General features: G+C 38.9%; 1 protein-coding gene and 1 long non-coding RNA gene across 2 annotated transcripts in view; one reads left to right on the plus strand and one right to left on the minus strand.

Annotated features, from left to right (window-relative positions):
- The window catches only part of col25a1 (collagen type XXV alpha 1 chain), a 215,690-nt gene that overhangs the window by 157,329 nt on the left and 38,569 nt on the right, over positions 1–19,792 (plus strand). Inside the window, exons 7-13 of the mRNA XM_030162535.1 lie at positions 3,414–3,485; positions 4,138–4,254; positions 7,709–7,744; positions 14,718–14,744; positions 16,284–16,328; positions 18,057–18,101; positions 18,604–18,630. Of these exons, the coding sequence (XP_030018395.1) occupies positions 3,414–3,485; positions 4,138–4,254; positions 7,709–7,744; positions 14,718–14,744; positions 16,284–16,328; positions 18,057–18,101; positions 18,604–18,630 (369 nt within the window). The remainder of the gene's footprint in view (positions 1–3,413; positions 3,486–4,137; positions 4,255–7,708; positions 7,745–14,717; positions 14,745–16,283; positions 16,329–18,056; positions 18,102–18,603; positions 18,631–19,792) is intronic.
- On the minus strand, positions 1,071–5,821 carry LOC115438745 (uncharacterized). The gene is made up of 3 exons (XR_003938143.1): positions 5,640–5,821; positions 2,615–2,619; positions 1,071–1,081 (listed from the first exon to the last, which is right to left on the minus strand). It is a non-coding gene; the product is annotated as an uncharacterized LOC115438745 (long non-coding RNA).

The raw sequence follows: 19,792 nt of genomic DNA on the forward strand, positions 1-19,792 counted from the left end.
AGGGGTGGAGCCAGCAGAGGGGTCAGAACCATCTGCGAGAGGTCATGGGGTGAACTCTAACATGCGAAAGATCATCAAGTATTGTGTAACAAAGTCATTTGATGACAGGTGAGCAGTTTGTCTAGAAAAAAAATGTTATTAAATAAACACAAGCTCAGAAAGTTTCACCTGTCAATCAAAGACAGAAACGACAGACATCAGACTTTTCTTGGTAGTTCTTCTCAGTTCAACTGGACTGGTTTAGCTCATTTGAAAATGTTTAGTCTCTCATCCAAGAGACTTCATCATTTCTAATGAACATTGAACCGAGAAGAACTACCGAGAAGAACTACCAAGAAGAACGGTGACCTAAGCAAATGAGAACCTACACAGACGACAGACATCAGAGCTCCTATATGACCAAAGATCTTATTAATGAAGCAATGGTTTAAAGAAAGATGACCAGATCAGTTAGAGGCTCCAAATAAAATAGATGAGACTAGAATGACTCCTAGAAAAAAACTATCAAATGAGTATGTTCACTGTAGAGAAGGCTAGTGTAAGTCTTTAGTATCCAGGGCTTTTTGGAACCACCCCCAGTGGTCATCAGCAGTATTACAACTATATGATATTCTCACCTTGGCTTCATTTTGGAGCTAAAGTCTGTACCTATTGGTAACACACTTATTGTTTTATTTGGCTGAGTGTGCTGTTCATTGATCCAGATGCATTTAGTAATGGTGAATTGATCTTAAATTTCACGTTTATGTGGAAATGCCTGTAAAATACTGAAACAGTTTCATATGCAGTACAGTCTTACATTCCATGCATGCTATCTATATTTCCATGTTTTTTCATTTCAAGGAATCAGGAGTCCACAAGGAAGTCAATGAAAATGACTGATAAGTAGAATTAGTACTGTTAATCATCATTAAGTGCCACTCGTAATCTCTAGCTGTTAAATATAGTTTAACAAGATACTGTAGAAGTCACTACAGCACATTTTCATGCCCTTACTTTTTGTATTGTCCATTCCCCTCTGACCATAATCCAGTGCTTGTTTTCCTTTTTCTGTCCTCAAGATGTTTGAGGTTGTAAATAACTTGAGAAATATTTTCACTTCAATCCCAGTTACGCACAGCATGGCTATTGTCTGCAGTGTAAGGGTATCCATTGCTCTGCTCTGCTGCAGGGCTGAATTAAATCATCCTGCCTTGAAAGCCATATTCTTAATGAGCCATACTTTTTGAATTATCTTTGGAAAACCACAGGGATGGCACCAGAGCCATGTTTGGATAGGCCAGATTTTATCTTAGGTTTAAATATAAGGAAAGATCAATCTCTTACAGGGCATGTTTATGCATGTATGCCAGTTTTTGAGAAATACTTTCATCAGTTTATTCAGGTTTGAGGAATGGAGCAAAACCTGCAACAGCATCTAAACCTGATGCTTAAAGATAAACAAGAGAATTTGGATTCACTTTGCAGCCAGAATCTCTTTGCATGTTCATGAATCCACTTAGCTGTAAAGCTCAAGAAATTATGTAGTGGACATTTATGTGGTATTGTGATTGTAAAAGACTCACCATTATCAGAAATCTAGTTGACAGCCATGCAAGCAAGTGCAATAAAAGGAAAATAAAAATATTTACATCTCTGAATATGACAAATATAGCAGTCATTTTAGCTGAATGCTTAAGAAGAACATGCAAAAGGCCTGTTAAGTGGAAGATCTGTCAGTGTTCATGGGCTCACATTAAAATCAGCATCCATCAGTAAACTATGCACCCCTCTTAAAAGAAGGCCCAGTGCTTTCTTCCATTGTTCACGTTTAATGAGTGGATCACATCTGTCATGATGATTGTTGACAAAGGAATTGGAAACCATTTGATTGAATTTCCAGGAAAGTTTTCAGTTTCTTCATGCTCACCAAAACACTGTGAACAGTAATGTTCTCCAATTGACCATCATGTTACAGCTCAGGCTCTGTTGCTGATAATGATCTCAGCAACTGTTGTCTGTTTATTTGAAAGAAAACAAGCGGAAATACTTATTTAGCCATGACGGTCCGCACAGGATGGTCACAGTGCCTCAATTTTACAGCGGAAAGTAAACTTGGACATGTTCAAATGGTAAATATAAATGTTTGTCTTGTTTAGGTCGGAAGTGAAATGTCTGTTCTCAAAACAAACTGCTTTACATCTTAGTTTGATTCCAGTGAATTCCTGTAAATCCTACTCATACAATCTTCCCAACATATAAATATTTTAAAGCCTAGTTTAAACTCCAATAAGAATGATTAGAAATGGGATGCTTTTTTCTTCCTCCTTTAAGTGTTTTTGTTCATCTGATGTTTGAATGTCATGCGTGTGTTGTGCCATGTTCTGCTGTTTGTCCCTTTAGGGGTTGCCTGGTCTCCCTACACTGGCTGCTTTGCACAGCAATCAGATCCTGACTGTCAAGGTTTGTCGTGGTGGTGCTGCCTAGCTGCTGAGTCTGACCCCTCTGCCGCACACACTGGGAGTAAATGAATCATTGTCAGGACCTTCTTCTCAAACCCTGATGATAGAGTAGGCACAGGAAAAACCTCATCTAATTAATCACGGCCAGTCAGTCGTTATCCTCTTCCTCCCACTACTGCTACCAGTCTTTCACTCAAGTGATTTCTGTTCCGTGCTGCATGCCAGGTCCCCCATTGAAGCAAAGGTGGCCTTTTACAACCCAGTAATATGCAGCTGACTGGAACAAGAGTCAGTATCTTGAAACCAAGACATGGTCTGGCTCATGTCCACTGATGCTAAAATGAATGGAAGGAACTCCAAGAGGAATACTCAACGATGAACCAAAGTGGCAAAATGTTTTTTTTATAAAGCTCATGCCCATGGTTCACCACAAATTCCCCAATCCACAAATTTGGCCTTCAGGATTATTTCAGTAATGGATGAAGCCACTTAATAGCAATGGACACTAGCAGAATAATGCAAGCATTGAAAGGAACAAGGTTAGAAATCAACCTCAACTCACAACATCAACCAGCTTTGTTTGAGTGTGTGTAGCTTCTGGGGTCTGACTTAGCAGCAAGCGCAATGATGATGATGACAGTGCTTTCACAGTGGAGGAGAAATTCCCATTTTTCCGGGGACTGTGAGCCGGCTGTGGCGCCCTCGCACCCCTGAGGTGGTAATTATCGGCCTTGATTCCAAAAAATAAGTCCAGACTTCCGAAGCTAACCACCTCTGCGGTGGAAAAGTGTGGATTTCTTCCCCCATCTGCGAAGGCGCTGGACTAGTTCTCATGGACACAGGCCTCTCTAACAAAATCTGTTTCTTTTTGCATTTTCCTTCCTACTACTTCTTCCTCTTCCGGGACTTCATCCTTCTTCAATCTTCTCTCACCTCTGACCTACGACCTCTTGACCTCACACACCTGCTCAGATGGTCTTCCCTAAGATCAATCATGGCTTTCTTTCCGCTGACCAGCAGCTCATAAAGCGGCGGCTCATTAAGGTAGTGGCTGTGTCCTCTCTCGTCTCTCTGTCCACCGTGCCAAGTCTCACCGAATCACTTCCTTGGCCATTTTGCAGTTTGCATGCAAGCCTTCAGACAAACCTGTCATAAGCACTCATACTCTTTCTGTTACTGCTAAGAAAATGTCTTTGTGAAAGCCAGGTTTTATTAAGGTAACATAAATTACTGTCCTGGCATACCTCAAAGCACTTTTCCCTGCAATTAAGAGGAATATTTTCTTTGAATTTTTCATAATTCAGTATAATAATAGACCACACATTTTCAGTTTGGTTTTGGCCTGATTATTGTAGTTCTACACTGACAAATGTACTCTTTTCAGTCAGTGCCTGATGCATATCCTGTACTCAGCTCATTAAGTCCATTTGGGATTGCATGCATTTTAATAGATTAATATTTCAGCTTTAAATTGAATCAATTACAGCACCATCCCCATTGTTTAATGTTTAACTTCTACTGTAAAACACACAATGCAACCTCTCCACCATGTTATGGATGGAGGCTACCCGTAGCCACCCACCAGATCATTCCTCTACTCTCCTTTCATTATCATTTAACTTCAGTGGCTTCAGTCTCAGTGGATCCAAAAATAACACACTCTAATGATGATGAAATGTGTTATTTTGCCACACAGGGAGATCAGGGGCAAGCAGGACCTCCAGGGCCTCCAGGGCCACCGGGTCCTCCTGGGCCCAGGGGGCCTCCAGGGGACACGGGCAAAGATGGGCCCAGAGGTGTTCCTGGTCTGCCAGTGAGTATTGATCTGTGTTTAACATCTGAGAAACATTGTTCACATTGAATATTCAGTGCTTTATAACACTGGAACAAGATTGTGTGTGTTTGCCCTTTTGTTTTAACACTGTATTGTTTTCATTAGGGGGAATAACTTCTTCAGCTGCAGTTGTTTTTTGCACTTATATTGAATTTGGCATGAGGGTTTATCACATTGAAAACTCTTATAATGAAGACTACTCAAGTTATGTTTCAGTTCACTGCCCTAATGTCTTTAGCTACACCCAAGAGTATGCTTCATTGTATGGATTTACATTTACGTGGTTGTTTTTCATTATAATGTAACATTTTCCATGTCTTTAATTCTGTCTTTGGCATCATGCTAATTTATGTGCACTCTGCCTGTGAGAGAAAGAAGAAACAGAAAAGGCCTGTCAATTATCTTCAGCCATAAAACCTTCTGAGGGCTCCAGCTGATCTTTATTGTCTTGGCAGAGTTCACAGTGGGAGTGAAAAAATATTATGTGTTGTTTATCTGTTTCTTTCCAAGGTTTTGATGAATATTGTTTTCAGTTCCTTCCAGTTGCAGTAAGAACAGTGTTAAAATAGTTGTTTAGTTTTTCCAAGAAATTAAACTTCTTGCTGGAGCACTTTATTCCCCTTGTGATTTATTCTTCCTGCTGTGAATCATTCAGAGGGAGAGTGGCACAAATTGTCCTGTTAGTTTCTCAAAGACACAAAAATGGAATAATGTCAAGCATGGCTTGAGCATAAAATTCTGGACATGGCATATTTATGTCTTATTTCCACCCTGAGAAATCCAGGAACAGAAAGCAGACACTAGGGCAAGGTTTTTGGACAGGGACAGGGAAGAGTACAGGTGGCCCAGCATGATAAATACCTCCCAGCCAACTTGGTATATGAGCAGAGCAATGCTGAGCCCTGCTTGGCAATCTGGTTGCTTTACACCACAGAAGCACTACAAACACTAAAAGACACAGGTAGTCCAACCATAATGTTGAACATACAGTTTTTCACCAGATAACCTGACTAATTTTACTATTGGGACCGATCAAACGAAAGTGAATATCGACATGAAAAAGTAAATTTGTGCACATCATTTATCAAGTGGGCTCATTTTTTTAGCTAAAGATCTCTATTTTATTGAACTGTTATCCTTTTTAAAATACTACTTGTAGAAAAAAAGTTACACCCAATTTTATCAATTGTACTTTTTACACCATAGCCATAGCTCAAATTTGACGCTAAAAATTATGTCTAAAAAATGTGAAAATTTATTCAATCTGTTGATTATATAGATGATTGTTAAGTTTCAAGTATTTGACTTTCATTATTTTGTAAATATTATTGATATTTGGGAGTTGCTTAAAAGGTCCTGTCCACTTAGTATTAAATACATTAATTAAAACATTGTGATCATATCTGGCTTGTTGTTTTGAAAAATAACTCAACATTTTAGGTGATGCATACAAAGGTAAAGAGTCATCCATGTGTTACTATGGCAGCTTGTCCACATGTTGCCACATTCTCATGTCAATAAAACAAAGACTTTTCACCATTTTACTCCAAAATTTATTTTCAGCATACTTGAACAAGTCCACGTGTTACCAAACAGTAGTTTGACATTTTTCACCTAAAAATTTTATCCCCCCCAAATTTTGTTAAACATAATGTTAAAGTGCTTATAAATACCTACTCACATATGTATAATACATTCATATAAGTTACTCTGCTTACATGACAGAGACTGGTGAACACCAAATGTGTCCACGAGTTACTGCTTGATCGGACTCTGTTGTAAAACACTAGGCTCACGGTTTAAGTTTTACTAGTAGGGGCTGTGGAGGAAAAATATAGTCAGGATTGAGAGAAAAAGACTAGCACAGAGAAGTCTTTCTTCTGCTTGGTATGAACACTTTAATCCCTGTCTCAAAAATGGAATAGTATAGAATACATTTTCTTTAATCACATGACTCTCCTCTCTTGTTGGCCTACGGTACTTACCATATTTCCTCAAATAATGGCTACAGTGGGTACCAGGCCTTTATTTGAAGGAGCCAGTCCATTATATAGAATTTCCTCCTTTTAATAAGTAGAAATGTCCAGTTTAGTACAAAACCTTGTTCTTATTTACAATGTTAGAAGCTCTGCTATGTTCTTCTACAAATGCAACACGTAACCATCCTGACCACATAAAAACCCTGTAGCACATTAGTGGATATAAACTGTTCTTTGCTCAGCAGAGCTTTTATTGTGTAAACATTATCTTCCTGTCATACTTGTAAGTTGTTATAAATTATAGTTTCACTGAAAATGTAATAGACACACACACCTGTAGTGAATGAGATCCAATCCAACTTTATTTGTAAAGCACTTTTAAACAACCACAGTGGACCAAAGTGCTGTCCAGAAAAATAAATAAAAGCCAAAATAACAGAGTAAAATACAAGAATAGATTAAAAATAAATAAATAAATAAAAATACAGAAGAATAGATAAAACCTGAATAAAAGAATGAAATACAAGAATAGATTATAGAGATATAGAGATCAGACAGTAACACCAAAACTGAATGACCTACAACAACACAGTGTTGAAAACAGCTAGATTATAGTGTTGAATCTCTAAAATTAAACTTGTATAAGTCTACATTGTGCTCAATACATGACTGGCATCAGAAGTTTATAAGTTTTATTCATATTGATCTCAACACTGGCTACTAAACTGACTCAAAATCTTTGTTTCAGGAAATACAATGTCTAGATCAAGAGTCACCAATCCTGGTTCTTGAGGGCCGGTATCCTGCATGTTTTAGATATTTCGGTCATTATCAGGCTTCTGCAGAGCTTGATGATAGGCTTATCATTTGAATCAAGTGTGTTGGAAGAGGGAAATATCTAAAACGTGCAGGACAACGGCCCCTGAGGACCAGGATTGGTGTTGGTGACCCCTGGTCTAGATACTGACCAAATGACATGCAACATACAGTTTAAATAAGAATAAAAATTTAGATATGTATGTCACTTATTATTCAAAAGTTAAACAGGTAAGATTGATCATGTGAAGGTAGATTTGTGTTGTTATCTTGTGTCCTGCTGGGAATCTGTCATTTTCTGAGGTCAGGTAACTCCAGTTCTAAGCCAATGGTAGCTAGTGTTGTACAGAGACAATAAAGAACTCAGGAGCAGGGATGGGTCGTCCATATAGTCTACATAAGTTTGCAGGCTTATAATGGATGTAGTCAACCTAGAGTGACATTAGCTTAGAATGCGGTTAGCTAATTTTGGCTCCCAGTGTAAAATAAACTCCAACACATACTTCATGTAAACACACAAATCTTCTATTTCCAACACTGACTACATTTCATTTGACACCATCAGTACCGTTCATGATCATTTTAAATCTCTATGCAAAAACAACGCTGCTAACTGATCTTTTGTGTATTTCTCATAGGGTGATCCTGGGCAGCCTGGAGAAATAGGACCCATGGTAAGCACCCCCCCACATGCACCCTTTCCGTATGGAATAGCTGTTTGATCAAGATCTGGAACAAAAGTTGGACACTAGTTTGCATTCTTGCATACTGAATAGTTTTAGGCTTTAGGAGGAGACGCAGCTGCCTCATGGACTGTGGATGCAAACAGAACCCAATGGGAAGGCCTGCAGCCTCTTATATTAGCCTCTAAATGACTGCTTCTTACTTTATTTTCTCCAGCGGCTGTCTTGATTACTTTGGTTACTGTAATAATGTTCTGATTTGGAAAAAAGATGTCATGTCACGTCTGTTATTTCCTCGACATATTTAATTTCCTAACCACCCAACTGTGACACTATCTTAAATACCCGACATCTATTTCAATTATTCTCTATAATAGACTTTATTAATTCAGGGTGTTGTATTTTTGAGTCATGCAAGCATACTGCCAATCAACTCCGGATATTTTTAAATGTACACTTAATTTACAAGTTATAGCGGTTTATGGACACTGGGGTGAATATTAATGACACTTTTTATGACAGACTGCAAAAGCGATTGTTTTCTTTAACAAAACCCAGTATAGGGAAGGGAGGAGCTGTTCCAGTTAACAGCAACTGGATATGGCCTGTGGTGTTCAGCAAATAAAGAATTTGATTAAAGTTTCCTCATAAAAGCTACACTGAATAGACCAAGCCAGATTCCACAGAAGGCAAAGACGGAAAACGTGACATGCGAAACAACACACGGTGATGTCAATTTTCACAAGTGCAGGAGAGAATAAGTGAAACTGACAAAAGAGGTGCTATCAAGTGCGTGATTCTGTCTCTTTTTATGGAAAAAGCTTGCGGATTATAATGGAATGTACAGAAAATCATGCTGGTGATGCGTCAGTAAAGATAGAGTAGAGCACAATGGGGTTGCAAATAAAAGACAACATGCAAACATCTGCAAAATTGATTCACTTTTTCTGCTTTTACATTGCAAATCATTGCAGCTTTTGTTTATCTGTTTTATCCATTATCCCCATTTTACACATAGGTCGGCCTTGTAACAAAATTCATGGAGTCATGGATGTTAATCTGGTAATAGTTTTCCCAGCGGTCTCAGGTGTGTTCACATTGCTTACACAACTGCCCATGACAGCAGCTGGAGTATTTTTCTTGGAGATGAATGGTGATTCCCATTCAGAATGAGTTCAGAAGCTTCGTGCACAGCTATGAATAAAAAATATACGCTGCAGTTGCCCTGTAATTCTTGAGATAAAGCATACTGTTTCACAAGTGTATACACAGTGTGACACTAATGTACTTTTAACAAGGAATAATGTCATCATTTGGAAATCAATCCTACCCTTAAGTCATCTTGATATGAGCATTTCCCAGAGGTTGTAAAAAGACATGACACGTCCATTCTAGCACAGTAGAGCTGCAGGTTTGTTAGATGGCTTCATTTTCCGCAGTTTCTGTTTCTTGCAGCCAACAGCAGTTTGCCTGCTTCTCCCCGGAGAAAAAAACTGTAAGGACAAGATAATGGATTAGAGAGAACCATTTCTGTAAATTATGATTTAGGCTGTTAAACCTCTGGAGAGGGAATGCAACAAAACTTCTCCATCCAGAAACACAACTCTACTCCACACCCTTGATTGACCCGTGAAAATCAATATGAATTAGACGTGCTAAAGCAGCTAGACCAGTAGGCTCCACTTTGTACGGAGAGCTGAAAGCATAATCTTTAATTGGCGCTTTTTGATGGGCTCAAATGAGCTTTAAAGGTGGGGATTTTAAGGTCAGTCCACCACCAACTTTTGCTTATTTTACTCTAAGAGCTCGCACCCACTTGACACAGCTCAGTTTTTGATGTAGATGCTATTGTTAAAGAGGCAAGAGAAGATTCCAGAGTTTTCCAGCAGCCTTCCAGGACATATGGTGCTGGTTAGAGGGATTAAGCTCTTGTGGAGCAACAACGGGGAAGGGGGGAGGTGGGAAGAAAAAGAGAAAGGAAATATTTTCAGGACTCAATTCAAAATCATCAGTGCCATAAGGTCTCTGGGGTAAATTAAGGGGGTCTTCAGCTCTCTAAAGGTGGCTTGCAGCCTTGCACACAGTTTTCATTTGGGGCTTGATTTTGCTTCAAAAAGACTAAATATGGAAAACCAGTTGTGTATTGTATGCAGTGTTCCATCCATAACTGAAAAAACCTCCTCCATCTGTTTTTTGGTGTTATTTTCAATTATACTGCAGAAGTTCACTGCACCCCTTTATCATCCCGTTCTTTCCAAAACTACCCACAATGCTCCAGTGACTCACCTTAGACATTTTTTTATTGAAGTGCACACCAGGCATGCATTGAGGGAAGGCATTTTCTTAATTTGCCTGTATAATGAGGGCATACCTATAATATTTTTGTGTCCTTGACTAAGTTTCCTTTTATTCTCAAGCCAAGCACGAGGAGGAAAGATGTGAGGAAATGGTTTAGGACATGCTCAGTGGACTCCAACAATGTTGTGGCAAAATTTGACATCAATAAGCAAAAAGCGTCTTTGTGTGGAACAAATCTGTTTGCTCTTAAGGGAAGACTGAACTTTTTGAACCACCTGGGTCTTATTGTTGGAGGCTCAGGGCTGTAGAACTCTTAAGCTTGTGTATTAATGTTTACCTGTCCATGTTTATGGAAAATGTGGAATAATGGGAAAGCATATCTCATCTTATCTTGTCTTACTTGGAATTGATGTTTTGTATAAGTTCCTGAAAAATACAGTTAATAAAAAGAGAATTATAACCAAATTCCACCCAGAAAATGACCCACATTTGGTTTGATGAGCCTCCAAGGTCATCATGTAAAGTATTTAAAATATGCTTGTGTGCTTACATGATTGGGGTCTGTTTTGTGCTGCAAGCTGGTTATTTGTTGACATTTGCGAACTTCATTTCTAAGCTAAGAACAGTCTTTGCTGCGTACATCTATGATAACAGCCTTTTGTATGGGGAGGCCTTGGAACATTAAGTTCTTATGCTTGTTCTTAAAGACTACTTTTCTGCTCGGCTATGGACAAAAAAGTTCTATCCCATCCGTTTGGATAATTTATGAATAGTGGTCAATGGCAAGAAACAATTAATTTTTTTTATCCTTTTTGATATGTGCCAACATGTGTGATGTTAGTCTATTTAAAATATAATTCTATAAGTAAAGAAACTCATGGAGTCAGATAATAAAGTATCGTCTTGTTTTATGTGAACTGATGAAGTGGATTGCATCTGGTCACACATGATTTACACCAGCAACATTAAAATGACTATTACCTTTGAGTGTTTCATCTCAGTCTTTGAAGGTGAAATAGTATTAAGAGGCGAAAATCACACAGTCCTGTTGTGTTGAAGCTGTAGCAATGTCTTTAGCAACTTTGGAGAGAGAGTTACTAGTTGCAGTGACATTACCTTCACATATCCACGCAACAACACATTTGTTCCATTTATGCATGTCCCGTCTGATACTGACCTATGACTTAGAAGGCTCAGAAAATTGTCTTTTAAACAACCCTGTAACCTCATATGTGTATGTGTAACCCCTGTATGTGTACCTCCTACAGGTAGAGCGAGCCGTCCAATAACCAAAGGGTTGGCAGTTTGAAACCCGCTCTCTTAGTCATGTCTTAGTCTTAGTCATGTCTTAGTTGTGTCCTTGGGCAAGACACTTCACCCACCTTGCTTCCAGTGTCACTCACACTGATGTATAAATGCATATGAATGTTTGGTGGTGGTCGGAGCGCCCATTTGGTGCAAATTGGCAGCCACGCCTCCGTCAGTCTGCCCCAGAGCAGCTGTGGCAACAAATGTAGTTTACCACCATCAGAGTGTGAATGCAAGAGTGAATGAATAACGGATCAATAATGTAAAGCACTGTGGGTGCCTTGAAAAGCGCTATAGAAATCTAAACCATTATTTTTTTTTTTTTTTTTTTTTTTTTTTTTTTTTTTTTTTTACTGGTAACACAACTCAAACATGATAAAAAACCAATTACTTGTATCTTGCCATTGACTGTAAAAAAAAAAAAAAAGTTTGTCTCAAAATAATGCCCCATTGGACCCAGCTGTGGAAAAAATATAACTGGTGGTCAATGGAGATAGAGAAATAATTTTTTGATCCTGTCTGAATTTTGCACACATCAGTTTAAAATATTTCACAACCCAAGAAAGTTGCAGTTTGTGACAAAGATAGTAAAGAAATCTGTAGTTTTGTGTTAAACAGCTGAATGGACTGCATCTATCTGATATACATTATGTGTATTTATTTATTTATTTTTTTAACTGCAATTATATTAATTTCTTTCCTGAAATCACAACCAGAAAGGGCAAGTCTTTGGCTCACTAGCAGCATCAAGACTTTCTGGAGTTAGCTGACGTCAAGTTCCACACACACAACTGCATGAACCTTCAAATTTACCAAGAAATATTACCAACAATATGACCCCTGTGTATAGTCGCAAAGCTGCTAAGTGAGGCTCCCACTGGCCATGAGAGTGGATGCACACTTCTTTTAAACAATATAATCTCAGTCTAGCCATCAGTGACATTTATTTGAAGGCACAAATAAAAAGCAAAGATAAAAATTTATGAACCCGGAAAATCTTTCCCTCTTTAACATGTTTCCAGTCTTTTACAGAACTACTTCCAGATTCAGTCTTTTTTTTTTTTTTTTTTTTTGTGACAGATTGATTATTAGCAGTACAGCTAGGGTGACGGAAAGGTCTTTCAGAAACTCGTGTAGACGGGTTAAATAAAGCACACATGTCCACACTCTGTGCAGTAAAGGTGGTAAGCATAATGTTATCCTATCCCATAGCTCTATTAGACAAGCTTAGGAAAATAAGGCTCAGTTTGTCATAAAAACAATTTTCTTTGTAAAGCTAAGAATAGTGTAAATAACTTCATTGCAAAGCTTTATCAAAGGTCTCCAGGTGCTTTGACTAGAAGCCCTTAACCTGCACTCCCAAAGGTTTTTTTCAGTGCTTTGATCCGCCAAAATATTTTTCTTGTACATGCTAAGAGAGACATGCACACTCAGGAAGTTCTTCAAGCTCTGAGGGTTCAAGTATGGGATGTGACCTGGCAATCGCCTCATTGTTTGTCATTTCCGCGGCATTAATGAAAGCGCCGAGTATTTGCTGCTTTGTGTTTTCTGCTCAAATGGTCTACTTCAATGGGCGTTCTGTTGATATTGCACATTTGTGGATTCTTTCCCTTTATGAATGTTAAATGAGGCGGTTAAAGTGCATTACGCTGAACATGTGCTACTATGATGAATAACTCTGGTTGCAATAATAATTGGGTTTAAAAGGCAGATCTTTGCAATATTCTTAAATGAATTTTCAGCAATGTCAAGGCTTTAAGTGAAGAACAAAAGGGCCAGAGCTAAGACTTACAGAAGGGCTCTTGACTTTCTGAAAAATTCTCTTTTCAGGCAGTAGCTCCTGAGTGCTCTCAGATGTAGCCAAGCTAATTAGCGCTCAGGCTAGTGGCACATGCTCTCACATACCTAGAGGGTCATAAAGATGTTTACCAAACCCGACTGAGGATAGCTAACAAAGGCTTTTAAAGGCAAGCAGAGGAAAACCTTTTTTCTTCGTTGGCTGGGATAATGAAAGTTGTTCATTGAGGTTTTTGTTATAAGTGCAGATGGAATGCACAATAAATGTTCTGCAACTGTGTGGGCACTTTCTGTAAATGTGAGAACTTGTTGCTGTGGGGATTTTAACAGGCTAGTTTTGTAAAAATGGAAATTGAGAATAGGAAAGTTTTGAGCAGTTACTTGGTGATCAGCTTCAACAGAAACTAAACAAGATAGGGTAAGACTGTTGAATTTTTCCAAAAATTGTTCATTATTATCATCCTTTTGCCTCGGCCAAGCATCCACTGGTGCTTTGGCCACACAGCTTTGGTTGGCCAACACCAAGCAGCAGTTCTTCACAAAAATTTGCATTGACAGTCAAACTTTTCAACCTAAAAGCGTCCTCATTTGATACTTTTAAATGCAGGCACACAAACCATCGACACTCAACAGGGAACCATATATAAGCCTTTGCCAATTACACCGCATCAACATCAATAAGACAAGGAAAGTTGTTGCAGAGGGCTTGTGGGGCATAAGGTCTGCCTGCATGGCCTTGACTCAGCTGAAAGTAACAAGCCAAATGGCACAATTTACTGTAGATTCTGAGCCATCAATGAGAAAAATGTTGGCCAACAGGACATGTCATAACAGCCAAGCGTAAAGGTGTTGATGAACTGCTGTGGCACTGTAATAGCTCAGAGTCTTCCGTAGCCAAAATGGCAACAACTGACTTTTGGGGAGAAATTCATTCAGCTTGGTTTCTCATTTTAGTAGACAGCCATCCCGCTGTTTGCAGTTTCTGGTGGAGAATGAGACTGAAGACCCGCCATGGCATTCAGTTTCACTGTGGTAAACAGCAGGTTGAAAATGGAATCTGTCCTCCCAGACACATCTATCACTGATTGAAATCTTACTTACAGTATGTGGCGCCTTTTTTACTTGGGTTAACCTATTTGTGGTGTAAGACTTTCCAGTTTTTGGCCCATTTAGTTAATGAACCTCTCCAATGTTGGACTGTAGTTTCAGAATGTAGAACAGGCAAACAAAACAGCTTTAAAATCACTAAACTGAGTAGAGATGAACATTAAAGATTCAACAGTAAAAGATTTTCTTTTCATGGCCTCATTAGAGAGGGATTTTTTTGTTTATGGTGCAGCTCGATGAAAAGAAGGCATAGACTGACTTTATGTTCATTCTCTCGAAGAATAAAACAAGGGATTGATTGTGGCTGGTGTGCCTGAAGGGTGTGTGCTCATTGTATGAAATCCTACCAAAAGTCTTGCCAGTCTTTCTGACTGTGGAAATCATATTATTTCATCTGACACTGACTTTTTCTGCTTTCTCTTTCCCATTTACTCTCTTGCTGTCCTATTTTTAGGGACCTGAGGGGCCAGAGGGGCTAAAGGTAAGTTTCACAATGTAATTTCTTGTTCTTAAATTGAATCTTTTTTCTTATAAATCGAATAAAAAAATTCTAATCTAATCTACAGAATACATTTCATACAGAAAAGGTGCTTTCTCAGATCATCAGAGTTGTGTGACATTCTTTTTTTTTTTCTTTGATTTGGAATGTAAACTAAAGAGGAATGTCTTAAGCAAATGAAAAATGTTTTGGATTTGATTTTAACTAGTTCTACAGATGAGTTTAAAAAACAGAAGTCTGCAGAATGAAGCACCAAAGGTGTTGAATATGTTTACCTGGAGATTAGTTATTCAGGGCCACGGTCAGGGCAAGTAAATATGCAAGAGGGGAGTTACTACTTGAACATCATGAGTAGAGAGAAAAAAAAAGAGAATGACGGAGAAGGAGCTGAGACAGAGAACAGAGAACCTGGACCTAAACACTGTGATACAGGCTGTCGGTCCCTGGCGGCGCTGATGTGGGGAACAGATGTAAGCCATATCCAGCCATCAGGTAGCTGCCAGTGTTTGTTCAGTGTAACCCAATCAGACACTTCCTGTCTGCGCTGTCATCTGTCGGCAAGGCCTCCTGTCGGTGCAGGAGGGAGGGTGCAGAGGGGTCAATGATGACACACTGCCGTGTTAATGACTCATAAACCAGGCCCCGAAGCTGCTCAGTTAGATCCGCTGCTGGTGCAGTTCTGTGTTTCGCAGAGGGGTCACATCCACATCATGTCTTATTTAGCTTTCATCGCCGTGGTGATTGATTTGGTGTCATTACATGAAATTAAGTAGAGTGTGAATCATATGTTTCATCCAAAGTTTTTCTTCTAAATTTTAAATTGCATTCTTTTAGTTACGTAAGAATCCCCAAGTGTTAAAAATATGGACTGTATTATTTTGATTATCCAGCTCTGAGTTGATATGATTAGCACACAACTATGTCAAAAATTGTAAATGTGGTAACAATAAATGCCATTTATTGTGAAGAAACACAAAAAGCCAATGTCATCAAACTACTCTGCATGCAACTGAGTGCTTTTTAAAACTGATTCTCTCTAGCCTAAATCATCCTCGTAAAAAGATCAAGAACCTCGTAAGTAAGATCAAGCATTTTTACTTTTTTTTTAAGACCCAGGTTGAAATTCAGCTGAGTTATTCTCAAATCTCAGTGTAGACCACTGCCGGTGTCCTCCAGCCGAACAAATCTTAAAATATGACATTCAATATTTATTGTGGCCTAGTTGTACAATATTAGGACATGCTGGGTGTATGTGCAGAAGTCAAGAAAGAACAATTGACAGGCCGGCTCAGCAGCACTTCTGTAGAATGTGAATATCCTCCATCTGCTTGAGTCAATCTGTTGATGGTTTTGTCTGTATCTAGTTTTGAGTGTTGTAGTTTTTACACTCGGAGCTGGATGTGTTATATCCCTTTTTTTATACTCTCTACTCTTACTCTGCATTGACAGGCGCTTTCTGAAAAGAACAAATCCACCGTGATTGTTGAAGTGACTCTTGGTATTTCTGCATTTATCTTCCAGGGTTCGGTCGGGCCTCCAGGAATCGCAGGTGTAGATGGACTGAAGGTGAGTACAGCTTTGAATAGTTTTCATAACTCGGGTAGTTTTTAATATTTTCTTAAACAGCGATGTAGAAAGCCAACTTCCCTACAAACCTGAGAGGATTTTCTTTTCAGTAGACTCACTTTATATTACTCTTTTTGGCCTTGTGTTGCATTTTTCACATTAGAAAGGTTCTGCCATGCATTCTGACAATTTCAAACCACTATCCTATTTAGTAGAAATCCCCTGGGCTGCATCCTCAAGTCTTAACCACAAAGTAGCATTTTGAGCTGAATCTGAATCTGCTCACACTCCAGGCTCATTTCTACATTTAATTTTCAAACCAAATAGAGAAGACACAGTGCAGGTGTCTGACAATGCGAAAAATGGAAAAGTGTATTTATTCCAGGACAAACCCCCTGGTATAACCCACGAGAACGAATGGGGAGATTATTCGGGAGGCGCCATCTTTCTAATCTCAAGCATACTTTTGTAAAGAAATGAGAGGAGAGACATGCATGGTTGTAATAGGAACCAGAGTAAAGAAGTTTCATTTTTAGAGTGAAAGCCGTACTGACTCTGGAGACAGCAAAAGCTGAGGGCCTAATTCCATACTTGTGTAAGGAGCTGGGTTTGCCAGTACCCATGAAATAGAACCCCAATACTGTGCAATGCAGTTATAAAACAGAATCTACTATGGTATGTAAGTGTCACTCATGCAGAAAGTTGAACTCTAAAGTAGCTATAGCTCCTCTGCCAGCGGTGGCAGGTTGACGGGCACGCTTCATATTAATCTGACATAGATATCGAACAAAAATGGATGAGCATTAACGCAAGCCTTATCAGCCCCAGTTTGTGTTTTCAATCAGACTCTACCATCATTATGACGATGTATCATCATCGTTATGTCAATGATTCCCATATGTGAGGTTGCAGCATTGAGATAGAGTTCACCAGTGAAATGCAGATATGCATAAAGAAAAACAAGGATAAAGTCAGTTGGGGAAAAACCAAAGATAATAACAACAATATGAAGAACCAAAAAAAGGAAGAATGTCAGTAAATGAGCAAAGAATTGATTAACTAAAATTCTATTAAAGTAAATACAATAACTCATTTTCCCCACAACATAGCCAACACTGGGCAGCCCACTCACTTGTATTTTTATCCAAATAAAGGAATTTCTTTATTTTCCATTCTGGGAATATTAATCAGCGTCATTCGATTAAAGCTGTAGCTGCAGCTCTTCTTAGACTAATGATGTGGTAGGTTTGCACAGGTCAGAAGGTTAATTGTTTTTGGCTACAGACGAACTGAGGTTGGTTTTGCCCACAGACCCACAGACTTACTCCAACCACAAACTTTGGGTCATCAAATGGATTTGCTTTTCCACTTTTACTAAACCAGAGATAATTAAGCTTTTAATCAGTTTGTTTATCCTCTCTACTTTGAGATTTTCTTTCTGCGGTTTTGATCATTTGAACTTTCATGGAATTTTATGGAATTAATTTGTTCATAGCTGTGCATTAATATGTGGACAATCACCAAAAGTCCAAAGTGGTTCAGTCGAATGCTTTGTTATCAACCAGACTGCAAATGTAGAACACCTGTGCAGCACAGACACAAACTTAACCTCTGTTAAGGTTATCTACCATGGGAAAAAAAACTCAATGTCCTGACCCTAATTGAAGCTCACATTGCTTAGACAGAACACTGAATACAGCCCCTGTGTGTATGTTATGCTGTCCATAGGGGGATGTTGGTATCCCAGGACTGGACGGTGTCCCAGGAGCCAAGGTCGGGTGCACACATTATCTGTGTGCTCTTATGCTTCTAAATTCACCACTTTTTCATCTTCCAACATCAAACGCTCATCCTCCTTTTTTAAAAAAAATTTGTCACCGTTTTTTTGTCATATTCCGTTTTTTGTTTTTATCCATAGTTTATATTCCCTTTTGGACATATACACAGAAAACCATGTGTCCGTCTATTGTTAGCATTATTATATTGTTGATTATATGTGTCATTAGTATTTTATTTCATTCATAATTGTACCATAAGTGTCATCGACATAGCATATGTGTGTAAATGATCGTGATAGTAGGATATGAATTTAAAAGGGTTGCAATAACTCAAAAATACTTGAAACTCTGGGGTAAAGCAGTCATAACATGACAGAGTTTTGATAATCCAACATGATTTTAACCCCAGATATAATTTGGTCCCTAGTGGCAGCAATAATTCCCCAACTCCCCCCTGAGATTTTCTGTCTTTAATGCTCTACTTCCTCTCCCAACAGGGTGAAATGGGAGAACGAGGTGAAAAGGTAAAGTGCTAACTCCTATCGCAAAACATTTTTCTAACCTATCATGTGTTAGCGCCGCCGCCATCATTTTATACCTTTATTTCTGAGAAGTTTGGCTTTTGTTTTTTTTTTTTTTTATGGTGACTCCTTATAGAGGTTTGGCCAGCAGTGACAAAGTGATTCAATGGTGTTGAGTCACAAAAACTGAACCCATTTTCCCCCAGATCAGACCAAAAACAGAACCCACACAATGGCCTCAGTGAGGAAAACCAGCCTTATTCTCTCCATTCCCTAATTCTAGTGTGGTGCCCTTTTTCACTGCTTTTGGACAGCAGTGGGTGGGAGGTGTGAAGACTGACCGAGTTGAGAATGAGGGAGGCTGGAGAAGGAGGTGATGACTCAGTGTGCTTCATCGCCCGCGAAAGTAACCCCTCAGGCAGTTGTTCTCAGTTTCTGTTTTGAGTTGCGTTTCAAATCAGACACCTCTGTCCTAGCAATAACACAACTGATTTGCCTTAATTATGTAATAACAGAGCTAACACTGATGACCCCCTTGCGGGTGGACACAAATCGTGGTTAAATATACAAGTGTAGAAGATGCAGTGGGAGAAAATAGTTTTGTTGTGAGGCCAGTTTGATGTGAGATCATATTGTCTCTCAACCCACTCTTCTGCTGTCAAGTAAATCTATAGCTGTGGCTCTGAACCTTTGGGTTATGACCCTTAAAACAAAGCTGTGATATGTCCACAGGGGATCCTTTGGGCTTTATAAAGTTGGCATATTTGGGAGCTGTAAGTTGAAGTGGAGCACTATATGCTCTTCTTGGATTGTTTCATTTGTGGAGTTTATAAAACTGCACATGGGGTAAAATTTCCATTTTTTGCTTTTTAAAAAGAGAAGCAAAAATGAAATGGATTGAGCTAGCGGAATATGTTTATCTTCTTATTTACCACCCTTCAGAATTACCCTTTACAGGTCACAGCCCCCGGGTTATACATCACTACTCTAAAGTAATATGGGTTTTCATTTCGAGACGAGCCAAAGCTGTATAAAGTGCTGTTTTTGGCTTTCGTGGATATTTTAAGAGCCAGCAGACAAATAAAGCTATCATTACTTTTTCCTTGTAATAGTACTGGAGTCCAGCAGATTGATGCATCTTAACGTATCTTTAGATGTCGAACCG

This window comes from Sphaeramia orbicularis, chromosome 18 (genome assembly GCF_902148855.1).
Source record: "Sphaeramia orbicularis chromosome 18, fSphaOr1.1, whole genome shotgun sequence".
Classification (NCBI taxonomy): domain Eukaryota; kingdom Metazoa; phylum Chordata; class Actinopteri; order Kurtiformes; family Apogonidae; genus Sphaeramia; species Sphaeramia orbicularis.